The 11,035-nt window shown below is 63.5% G+C and overlaps 1 protein-coding gene and 1 pseudogene across 1 annotated transcript; one reads left to right on the plus strand and one right to left on the minus strand.

The window, feature by feature from the left end:
- Positions 1-49: 49 nt before the first annotated feature.
- Positions 50-3,849, minus strand: TLE7 (TLE family member 7). The gene is made up of 9 exons (XM_045582899.1): positions 3,575-3,849; positions 3,407-3,426; positions 3,200-3,258; positions 2,574-2,786; positions 2,258-2,499; positions 1,725-1,866; positions 1,448-1,601; positions 609-682; positions 50-300 (listed from the first exon to the last, which is right to left on the minus strand). The coding sequence occupies exons 1-9, from the start codon at positions 3,847-3,849 to the stop codon at positions 196-198; spliced, it is 1,284 nt and encodes a 427-aa protein (XP_045438855.1). The 3' UTR covers positions 50-195.
- Positions 3,850-5,702: 1,853 nt separating this feature from the next.
- LOC118721026 lies at positions 5,703-5,801 on the plus strand (annotated as a pseudogene).
- Positions 5,802-11,035: the final 5,234 nt, after the last annotated feature.

The following is an 11,035-nucleotide window of genomic DNA, read 5'->3' on the forward strand; positions in this document are numbered from 1 at the left end:
GAAAAACCCCTAAGCAGTACAGTAAAAAACCGGGGAGCGCAGGCTGGGTGCGTTCTGGGAGGGGAACAGGCACGTGGCCTGCCATGGAGGAGACGGTGGAGGCACAGAAGTGTTGGAAGTTGGTCAGCGCCCAAGGTCACCCCCTCAGCACGCTGCTTCCTCCGGCTCTTGGCCAGCAGGACCCGCGCCCAACCTTCAGCACAGGAGCTGGTAAACCGTGGCACAGTTCTTAGAGCCCGTGACCAGATACTTGTTGTCGGAGGACACATCGCAGCACAGGACTTCCGTGGGCTCCTCTTCCTGGAGGGAAAGAGGAGCCGAAAAAGGTTCTCTGTGCGGGCGCCAGGCTGGGGCCAGAGACGGTTCCGTTTGGGGCTCTTGCAAGGCACAGTGCAGACCGGAGGGTCCGTTCGGAGGCAGGGCCAGGCCTCAGGCCTCAAGGCGGGGAGCCCCTGAGTTTGCAGGACCGCAAGTCCCCACTCCCCCATCTATTAGGTGGCCCTGGCTGCCGGCTCAGAGGTCCTCTCCCGCGTTGCCTCTGGGACCTGACCCGCTGGGATCGGGCCACAGCTCCGGGGGCCGGGTTTTCACACCCCTCCTTCCAGTACCTGGAACAGCTTCTGCAGGTAAGGCGCAGATAAGCAGTGGACGGACTCATCCATTGTGGCCACAAAATAGCCCCCTGCGAAGGAAGAACAGATGGAGGGCCAGACGCTGCGTTTTAGTCCAGCTCTGCTCCCGGCCCGACCAGGGAAGAGGTTTATCTGCCTCGGTTTCCCCAAAAAATCAGAGACACAACAGGAACCATTCCCGCATTTGCCCCCTCCCCCCCGCACTCCACCCCACAGAGGATGGCGGTGAGCCTCGCTGAACAGGACAGCAGCGGGGGCTTCGTGCCGCTTCCGTCTCCCGTGTCTCAGGCTGCCGCTGTGTGGGGAAGCGAGCCTCTGACAGAGCCAGGACAGGAAGGGGGATGGGCAGAGAGAGCAGACAGGAGAGGTAGCTGGGCTATCGGAGGGAGAAACTCTCTGGGGTGGGGGTGGGGGTGGCGCAGAGGTGAGAGCAGTGGGGGGCAGACACCTGGATCTCTGTTTGGCCAGTGTTGGGAGAAATCAAGAGTCTGAAATAGGCCGGGCCTAGACTTTAAAACAGTCAGTCCTAGCCAGTCTGACTCAGTGGATAGAGTGTCGGCCTATGGACTGAAGGGTCCTGGGTTCGATTCTGGTCAAGGGCACATGCCCAGGTTGCAGGCTCGATCCCCAGTAGGGGTTGTTGTGCGGGAGGCAGCCAATCAGTGATTCTGATCATTGATGTTTCTCTCTCTCTCTCCCTTCCTCTCTGGAATCAGTAAAAGTAGTATATTTAAAAATAAATCAATGAATGAAAGTTAGCAGACACCCCGGAGTGCGCCAGGACACCCCGAGGCGTGGCCTGGCTTCTCACGCACCCGAGGGGGCGAACTTGAGGTTGTGGCGATGGACGTATTTGTGTATGACGGCCTTGAACGCCTCCTTCCGGTGAGTGTGCAAGATGATGATGTCGCTCGTGCGCAGGCCCACGAGCAGCCACTCCTCGCTGGGGTCGTGGGTGATGCTGAGGATCTGTGGGGAGGGGGGTGGGAGTCAGCGCTGCCGGCTGCCAACCCCAGCCTGCGTGCCCACCTCCAGGCTCGGGTCCCGGGCCCCCGGGGGGCCGCACGCAGTCAGCAGGGGCCGAGCAGGCACCTCGTGGTGGACGTTGTATTGCTGCAGCTTCAGGCAGCTCCGCAGGTCCCAGGCACACAGGCTGGTGTCTTCGCCTCCCGTCCAGAACTTATTGCCCGTGAGATCCACACATCGGGACCCAAACTCGGACACTCGGTGCTTCCTGGCGGGAGAGAACCCGGGGGCTTGTGTCTGGTTGGACTCCGGGGAGTTTGGGGCCCAGGAAGGCCCTAGAGTAAGGTGACCAGATGGTCCAGGTGTTGGCGGGACAGTCCTGATTTCTAACAATTTTTCCCCGCGTCCCGCGGTGTTTTAAAAAAAAGTCCTGGTTTTTTGAAAGATTGGAAACATTGGAAAGATTCTTTCCAAAAAATCGGGACTTTTCTAAAACACCGCGGGACGCGGGGAAAAAATTGTTAGAAATCAGGACTGTCCCGCCAACACCTGGACCATCTGGTCACCTTACCCTGAGGGACCCCCGATCTATTCTCCACACTGACTCACTCAGTCCTGCCGCCCAGAGGGGAGAGTGGGGTCCCGCCCACAGGTCATACCTGATCAGGATTTGTCGCTGCAGATCCCAGATCTCAACGAACCCTTTGAAACAAGCCAGGCAGATCTGGGCGTTGGAGGAGATGGCCAGGGAGTAGCAGATGGGGCCCGCGGAGGCCAGCTGGGCCCTGACGCGGGGTGTGGGTGCCAGGTCCCACAGCGTCAGGGTCTGGGACACCCCCCCGGTGATCAGGCTCTGCTCGTCCGGGAACAGCTTGCAGCTGAGGACACAGTTGTGGCGGTCCTGCGGGGGCGGCCACACGCTCACGTCACCACCACGAAGCGGGCGGCTCCTGAGCCCTCGGGGCGCGGCCTCACCTGGAGGTTGAGCTGGGCCTGCGGGGCCTTGCTCCAGGTGTGCAGGGCGCCCTCGTCCCACACCCGGATGTAGCCGTGGCCGCACGTGTACACGTGGTGAGTGGAGGTGCTGATGGCGATGGCACAGACCTTCTTGCCCTGGCAGAGTTTGCCCACCTTCCAGGACTTGTGTGGGATCCCCGGCCTGACCACCGTGTCGTCTCCCACCGGAGGCTGGGGGAGGAAGAGCGGGTGGTGGCCTTGAACGGCCATCGCCCTGGGGCCCCTCCTCCGTGGGTGCCTGACTACATTCCTGGCCGTTCACCCAACAGCTCCCCTCTCACCCCCAGGCAGGACCCCACCCGCTGACACCGTGTGGGCTAGCCCGGGGCAGGCCCGGGTGGCCCTCCGTGATGAGCAGGGCCACGTGTCTGAGGCCATTCCTAGTGCCGGCAGCGGGAGCAGAGCCTGGCTCGGAGCCCCCACGGGTGCAGCTCTGGAGGTGACTGTGGCAGCGGAGGCCCTGTGTACGGGTGGCGGGAGAAGGGGGAGCCACAGGACCCCCCCCCCTCCCCCACTCTGGGAGAGGGAGGGAGTGTGGACTTCCTGTCTGGGGGGTGGGGATAGGACGGGGAGGAGACACTTACAACGGCTCTGCCGAAGGGCCAGACTTTGTCACTGGGACGAGGAGAAGGACTAGGCAGGCCTGCGGGGAAGAATCGATGCCCACGGCTCGCGGAGGGGGCAGCTGGCAGCCTGCTCTCCTGTGCCAGGGCCTCTTCCCCCAGACCCCTCCCCCCACCTGAGCACCTTGAGCTGCCACCCTCCCTGCCCGCAGTCCCGGTTGCACTTACCGAAGTCGAATCCTAGTAACCTGCAGTGACAAAGGGGGAGGGGGTAGAGGGGAAGAGGAGACAGAGCATGAAATGGAAGGCATCCTGCTAGGACTCCTCCCTCAGGTCCATTCCTGTCATGCCCCCCCCCCCCCCCCCCCCCGCTGCCCCCGACCAAGGGAGACCTACCTGGAGGCAAACGCTGCTTCTTCTCGGGGCCGCCCCTCGGAGAACCAGCTGGCCCGGAGCTCCGACCTGTCCAGGGCCCGGAGCGCCCACTGCTGCGGGGTCAGCGTGCTCATCTCCTGGTACACGGGGCTCTCCTCCGGGGAGCCGCACGCCCCGTCCGGCTGGGGCTGCGCCTGAAGCCTGTGCTGAGAGCTTTCCTGCTCACCCCTCCTGGGCTCCGGCTCATCGTAAACCCTGAGGATACTGAACTCCGCCTCTTCCTTCTTCCCGCTCATTTCTGAGGCCGAGGAGGTGCCGGAGGCAGACAGATGCTGGAAGGGCGGCCGATGCGCCCTGCCCCCTGCGGGGAGAGAGAGGACAGGCCCCGTGCTGTGCTGTGGGGGGGTCTGTGTACATAGAAGGTCAGAGAACGCCTCCCGTGGTGAGAGGGTTCAAAAGACTGGTCGCTAACTTTTTTTTTTTTTTAATATATATATTTTATTGATTTTTTTTACAGAGAGGAAGGGAGAGAGACAGAGAGCCAGAAACGTCGATGAGAGAGAAACATCGACCAGCTGCCTCCTACACATCCCGCACCGGGGATGTGCCCAAAACCAAGGTACATGCCCTTGACCGGAATCGAACCCGGGACCCTTCAGTCCGCAGACCGACGCTCTACCGCTGAGCCAAACCGGCTTGGGCTGGTCGATAACCTTTTATACAAAATGTTGGCAGCACCGGTGACAGGTTTCACAGGGACCTTTTGAGATGTTACCAGATGTCACACACACACACACACTGCATTTCCAGGCCCGTAAAATCAATCACCTTTCATCTCACCAACGGAGGCTCCACCCCAGGATAAATGAAACGGAAGGCAACAGGAAACTGCACTCACGGCCCAGGGCCTCTTGCTCCCTGGAGGGGCCAGCGGAGGGGGGGGAGGGGAGGCAGGGGAAGAACTCTGAAGAAATCATGCAAACATGATGCTCCGTCTGGATGGGACAAGGTGGCGGAGCAATGAGGAGGGAGTCTGCTGGTGGTGATCCTTCCTCCCCAGTGGGAGAACGGAATGGAATCCCGCTCGCAGGCGGCCCCAGGCGGCCCCGGAAGGCCCTGGGAGGCCCCGAGTGCGTTATCAGGGACCGTGAGAAGCCTCGGGGACAAAGTGAAGGTGGGGCTGGGGAGGGCATCTCCTAACGGGAGCCAATGCCTGTGGGCCAGGCTCAAGCACTCTCTCCCATGCTCCAGCCCAGTGGTCGGCAAACTCATTAGTCCACAGAGCCAAATATCAACAGGACAACGACTGAAATTTCTTTGGAGAGCTACATTTTTAAAACTTAAACTTCTTCTAACGCCACTTCTTCAAAATAGGCTCACCCAGGCCATGGTATGTTGTGGAAGAGCCACACTCAAGGGGCCAAAGAGCCGCATGTGGCTCGCGAGCAGCAGTTTGCCGACCACGGCTCCAGCCGATTCCCCAGAGAAAACAGGCTGCCTGCTCTTTGGCAAATGCAGGGGGAGAGGCAGCTGATCGATGATTCTCTCTCATCGATGTTTCTAACTCTCTATCCCTCTCTTCCTCTCTGTAAAAAATCAATAAAATATATTTAAAAAAAAAAAAAAAAAAAGCCCTCACGCAGTGCCGATGGCAGCAGGGAAGTCAGCAGAGTGCTGGAACCCCGCGCCCCCGCCCGGCCCTCCCCTCTGCACCAGGCCCTGCCAGGAACGGCTCCTCTGCAGGCGTGCCCACCACCGCCACGCAGAGCAAGGGCCACCCCGGGGTGCCATTTCCCAGAACCCCAGTGTCCCTGGGTGAGGGGCAGGGTGGGGGTCTGCCAAGTACATTCCCGGCGGGAGGAAAGACAGAGTGAGAAGTGTTCAGAGGGACGTGTCTTTGGGTTGTGCTCAGGCCGCCCACTGGAGCTAGCGTGTCCTCAGGGATGTGCAGGGGGACTGGGTTGTACACAAGAGCCACTTCGGATGCTCATCTCGGGGTGAGTCCGCTTTGCTCAGGAAGGCTGGTGTGGGGCTGCCCCAAGGTGGGTGACTACGGGAGGAAGGAGGGGCCCCGTGTCCCTTCCTTCCTTCCTTCCCCCTGTCCCGGCTCCGTGATCTTTGGTCTCTCACGAGTGTCCCTGAGCGTGAAGAGCAGGGGCAGCACATATGCTAAAAGTGGAACAACACAGAGATCGGCATGGCCCCTGCGCAAGGGGACACGCCAATTCGTGAAGCGGTCCTATTTATAAAAAAATAATAATAACAAAATAATAATAATTAAATAATAATTAAATAATAATAATAACAAATAATAAAAAAGAAAAGAATAGCTTCCTTCTCTGTGGCTGTCTCGCCCAGGGGTTCTTAGATTTGAGAACTCCTTAGAACACCCCACCCCCACCCCCAGATCTTCTTAGAACAGAGTGGGGGCAGGGGGCAACCCCGGAGATTCTGATTCTGGGGGCCTGGGGGCAGGGCCCAAGCCTTGGTATCTCTAACGAGTTCTGAGGTGTCACCTCGGGCCTGGGGACCCCGACGAGAAGCACTGCCTGTCCCCTCGGCCTGGTGGTCGCCTTCTGGCAGGAGGGGGAGGGAGGTGAACTGGAGCCTCTGTTCCGCTTCCTCCTTCCCCCTCTGCCGCCGGCCTGGCCCAGCCCTCCCACCCAGCACCCTCCTCCCCTCCGCCCCCCTCTCACTCACTGGCCTCGGGCAGTCTGGCGGGTGGTTTTCTTACCGTGGCTTCCCTGGGAGAGGAGGCGGGAAGCTGCCCGTGTCCCTCTGCCCAGAGACCCTGACCAGCTCCGGTGACGGTGGGGGCGGAGGGCGGAGGGGAGATAGAGCCCCGCGCTTGGGTGCACACTGAGGCTGGAGTTTGGATCCTCAGAGCCGGACCTCAAACTTCAGTTTCCAGATCTTTATTTGGAGGCAGGAGAGCGCCCTCCCGCGGGCAGGAGAAGGGCAGCCCAATGCTCATCCCTTGTGTTCATGGGCTTGTGTCCTGGATGGATGGTTGCGCTCGGGGTACTGCGCCCCATCCCACTCCCACCCACCACCCCGCCCTGGGGCCCCCCGGGAATTCACCTGGGAGTGGCTGGGGCTGAAAATGTATGAACCACAGAAACAAAGACACAAAACACTTCTTCCCCGACCCACTCCCTGGCACCATCCACTGCACCTAAGTGATGCCCAGCAAGGCCCTGCCGGGCCAGGGAGCTGCAGGCCAGTGAGCAACTCCAGGTAGAATGGGGGTGGGTGGGGGTGGGGTGGGGTGGAGAGGGGTGCAGGGGAGAGAAGGGGAACATTACACGGAGGTGAGAGCTGACAGCTGGGCAGGCCACGCCGACCACCACACCAGGGAGGCAGGCCCTCCAGGGGGAGGGGCTTCTGGCAGGGATCCGTGTGAAGAGGGGCAGGAAGCCCCGGGGAGAAGGCCCGCTGCATGGCGTGGCCGGGACCCTCCTCCGTGTCCCCCTGCGCCCGGTGCTGCCTCTCTCCCTCCCCGCGGTCCAGGGCGCCTCCACCCCCCATTCCTCCGCCTGGGCCGCCCCGCGGAGCACGGTGACCCCATCTGTGTCCTCTGCCCGCCTGGCAGCCGTGAGGGGGGGGGGGGGCGGGAGCGCCGGAGCTCTGCGTCCCGCCTGCCGGCCCCTCATTGTACCTCGAGGCAGAGCTCGCTGCTCTGGGCTCTGGGCTCGCAGGGCCCGCGGCCCCCGGCCCCGCTCAGCCACGTCCCCAGGCCGCCCCCTGCTGGCGGGGGCCCGGGGCGGCCTCGGCGGGGCGGGCGGCGCTGCTTCTTGGAAGAAAGTTTGCAAAGCGCCGGCCTAACCGTTCGGAGCTCCCGCCCCGGCGCGGGCGCCCTCTCCGCGGAGGCTTCCCGCCCAATGTCTGCCCGCGGCCGTCTGCGCCCGCTCCCCGCGGAGGCTTCCCGCCCAGTGTCTGCCCGCGGCCGCCTGCACCCGCTCCCCGCGGAGGCCTCCCGCCCAGTGTCTGCCCGCGGCCGCCTGCGCCCGCTCCCCGCGGAGGCTTCCCGCCCAATGTCTGCCCGCGGCCGCCTGCGCCCGCTCCCCGCGGAGGCTTCCCGCCCAATGTCCGCCCCCGACAGCCTGCACCCGCTCCCCGCGGAGGCTTCCCGCCCAGTGTCCGCCCGCGGCCGCCTGCGCCCGCTCCCCGCGGAGGCTTCCCGCCCAATGTCCGCCCCCGACAGCCTGCACCCGCTCCCCGCGGAGGCTTCCCGCCCAATGTCCGCCCGCGGAGGCTTCCCGCCCAGTGTCCGCCCGCGGCCGCCTGCGCCCGCTTCCCGCGGAGGCTTCCCGCCCCCGACAGCCTGCGCCCGCTCCCCGCGGAGGCTTCCCGCCCCCGACAGCCTGCACCCGCTCCCCGCGGAGGCCTCCCGCCCGCGGCCGCCTGCGCCCGCTCCCCGCGGAGGCTTCCCGCCCAGTGTCCGCCCCCGACAGCCTGCACCCGCTCCCCGCGGAGGCCTCCCGCCCAATATCCCGCCCGCGGCCGCCTGCGCCCGCTCCCCGCGGAGGCCTCCCGCCCAGTGTCCGCCCGCGGCCGCCTGCACCCGCTCCCCGCGGAGGCTTCCCGCCCAGTGTCCGCCCGCGGCCGCCTGCACCCGCTCCCCGGGGAGGCTTCCCGCCCAATGTCCGCCCGCGGCGGCCAATGGCAGCCGAGAGCGCAGGAGGCCGCCCGCCATGGCTCCGCTGGCGGGTCCCAGCGCTTGGGCACCAGCCCGACCCCCGGGCCCCTCAGGCGGAGGCCAACCCGGCCCCGGGCGGGAGGGCGCGCGCCCCGCCGCAGGCCGCCCCTCCTCACCGCGCGCCCTCCCCCCGCCCTCCTCGCCGTCCTCCTTCCCGTCTCCCACCCTCCTCCCGCGGGCCCGGCGTCGCGGCCACACCGGCAGCACGTGGGCTGCGGGCGCTCCGCCCGAGGCGGCCTGACGCGAGGACCGCCCTTCCCTCCTTACCGCGCGGCTGACCGGGCCCGCGAGGCGCCCTCGGCGCGGCCGTGCAGCGGGCGGGCGGGCTCCCCGGAGGCCTGGCTGGCGGGCGCGGGTGCGGGTGCCGGTTCGGCGGCCGGAGGGGACGGCGGGCCCCGCCCCGGGGCCGGGGAGCCGGAGTGGGGGGGGGGGGGCAGGGGGGCCCGGCGGGCGGAGAGCGGGCGGAGGGCGGCCCAGGTCGCGCCCAGACAGTGGAGCCCGCGGTGTCCTGGGAGCTGTCGGCGGGCGGAGACCACGTGGTCTGGGTGCAATGGCGCTGGCGGGGGGGGGGGGGGGGGGGTAAGGCGGGGAGGCTCTCGGGGCGGCCGAGGCTGGCTCCTCGCGGCCCCCGCCCTTGGCGAGCCCTGGCCTGGGGAGGGGCCTGCCTCCCACAAATGCTCGGTCTAGGGGGGGGGGGGGTGTCCCCAGATCCTCGTCAGGAGGGGACCCCAGAGAAAGGGGTGTGGCCCGCGGAGAGGGGGGGCTTCCGAGGAAGACAGCCGGAAGCCGGGAGAGCTGCTGGCGGGGCGGGGACCTGTGGATCCTCTCCTCCCGCCCCCCCAGGTGACAGGACCCCAGCCCTGCCTGCACCGGCCCGGGGCCCTCCCACCCGTCTGCTGGGGCCTCTCGCCAGGCTCCTCGCGGAGCTGCTAGGTGCCCTGCGGCAACCATGTTTTCTCTGAGCCTCAGTTTCCCCTCCTGACCAGGACCAGGGCAGGACCCCGTGTTCGCTGAGGGCCCTTCCAGGGTGACAGGCTGCAAGGGGCGGAGGGTGCCCTGTGCTGCTGGGCGGAGCACGCTGACCGAGGCTGAGGGAGACTGTTCAACCCAGCTCCTCCGAGCCCATGGCTTGCTCAGACGCGTGTTTGTGAGGGGACGGGGGTCTCCGGAGCCGAGTCCTTTCTGTCCCTGGGAGGTCTCCGCTGGCCCTGGGGGGGTTCTGGGCCTAGGGGGCCACCGTACTTCATGAAGACTTGCAGGTGTCTGCCTTCTCCATGGAGATAACTGAAGAACAAATTGTGCAAGGGTTCTACTTTCGTATTGCGTCTTTTAACTTTATTTGGACGTAAAACATATTTACATTTGAAGTCAATTTATCAATATTTCCCCTTATATTTGATTTCTGGAGGCTGGGCTTGCTGAGCTCATGCCTCTAAAATGGCCAGGATGCTTGGTATCTACACAGAAGGTTCTGCCCTGGGCGATACCAACCCCACCGCGAGGGAGGAAGGCCTCAGAGACCACCATCCGGGTGGGAAGGGCCTTGAGCCGCACTCCTGAGCGAATTGGGAGCCTAAGACCCAGGACACACGGGCCATGGATGGCTGGTCCTGGACATCGGGTTGTCTTCAGCGACTCGATCCTCCTAGAGTCCCTGCCTAGCTCCTGCCATAGCAGACACTGTCGGGCCTGCTGGGAACCAGGATTGCAGGACTTCCTGTCCCCATCTCCGCTGACCACACATCAAGAAACCATCTACAGGGTGTGCATGAGCCAGGAGGGTTGGAGCGAACTGTGGCCTTTCACCTCTCCTCTGGTCTGGGTGACCACATCAACTACTGGTTTGCCGTGTGACCATCTCTGGTCTGGTTCCCCGTGGATAAATGGACCTCATGCCTCAGTGCACTCTGGGTCTTCGTGTTCAGCCTGGAATTTTCCAGAGCAGGCCAGCTGCCCTGCTACCTCAGTTCCGAGGCTCCAGTGCCTGCCTCCACACAGATCAGCTCCTAGGAGCACGGGGGCAGGGGAGAGAACTTATGCAATGGCATCTCCTGGACACTGCGAAAGGCATTAGCTTTATGACCAGAATAGTTCCTTTGAAGCACTCAAGACAGCACTTCTAGCCAACACGGTTCACTCAAGCTGGAGAGCATAGGAGGTCTGTCTGGGGCAGGGAGGTGGCCCGTCTCTGCGTATGCAGGGATCTGTTCATCTTTGGGAGGGTCTGTGTGTACACCTTATGTCTGTGGGAGAGAGGTTCAGAGGCTCCGTGTGTGGTTGTTTGCACCTGTTTTAATTTCCACTCCTTGGAATACTACCAAGACTGAACATCTTAATTTTAGTATCTTTTTTAAAGTTGCCTGCTAATATGATTTACTGGGTTTTATAGATTCCTAGAGGCCTGGAAGGGTCCCTAGGCCTGGCCTGCGACCAGGGCTGATCTGGAGGTCAATAGGGGTGGGGGTGCCACTGGCACTTACCTTGGCCAGCATGGTGCCACCCACTCGCCAGTCCCACCCCCACTGCTGCTGGTCACCTCCCTCTGTGGGCCCCCCTCAGGCACCCTCCTTGGCTGGTCTGAGACCTGTGGGCAGCTCCTACGTTAAGCATCTGTCCTCTGGTGGTCAATGTATATCACAGCAAACAGCCATTCCACTGGTCATTCCGCTGTTTGGTTGATTGGCACATTAGGCTTTTATTAAATAGGACTTCTCTCTTTATGATAAGACCTCGCTGCATATTACTATTTTCATGTAACAAATTGTGCAAGGGTTCTACTTTTG

This window comes from Pipistrellus kuhlii, unplaced genomic scaffold (genome assembly GCF_014108245.1).
Source record: "Pipistrellus kuhlii isolate mPipKuh1 unplaced genomic scaffold, mPipKuh1.p scaffold_m20_p_17, whole genome shotgun sequence".
NCBI classification, from domain to species: Eukaryota; Metazoa; Chordata; class Mammalia; order Chiroptera; family Vespertilionidae; genus Pipistrellus; species Pipistrellus kuhlii.

Excerpts from the sequence above, each read along its gene's own strand:
- TLE7 (XM_045582899.1), bottom strand. The coding sequence starts at position 3,849 with ATGAGCGGGAAGAAGGAAGAGGCGGAGTTCAGTATCCTCAGGGTTTAC. Across the intron at positions 1,867-2,257 it reads CAGCGACAAATCCTGATCAG|GAAGCACCGAGTGTCCGAGT; the intron begins GTATGACCTGTG and ends CTCTCCCGCCAG. Across the intron at positions 683-1,447 it reads CCTCAAGTTCGCCCCCTCGG|GGGGCTATTTTGTGGCCACA; the intron begins GTGCGTGAGAAG and ends CTTCCTTCGCAG.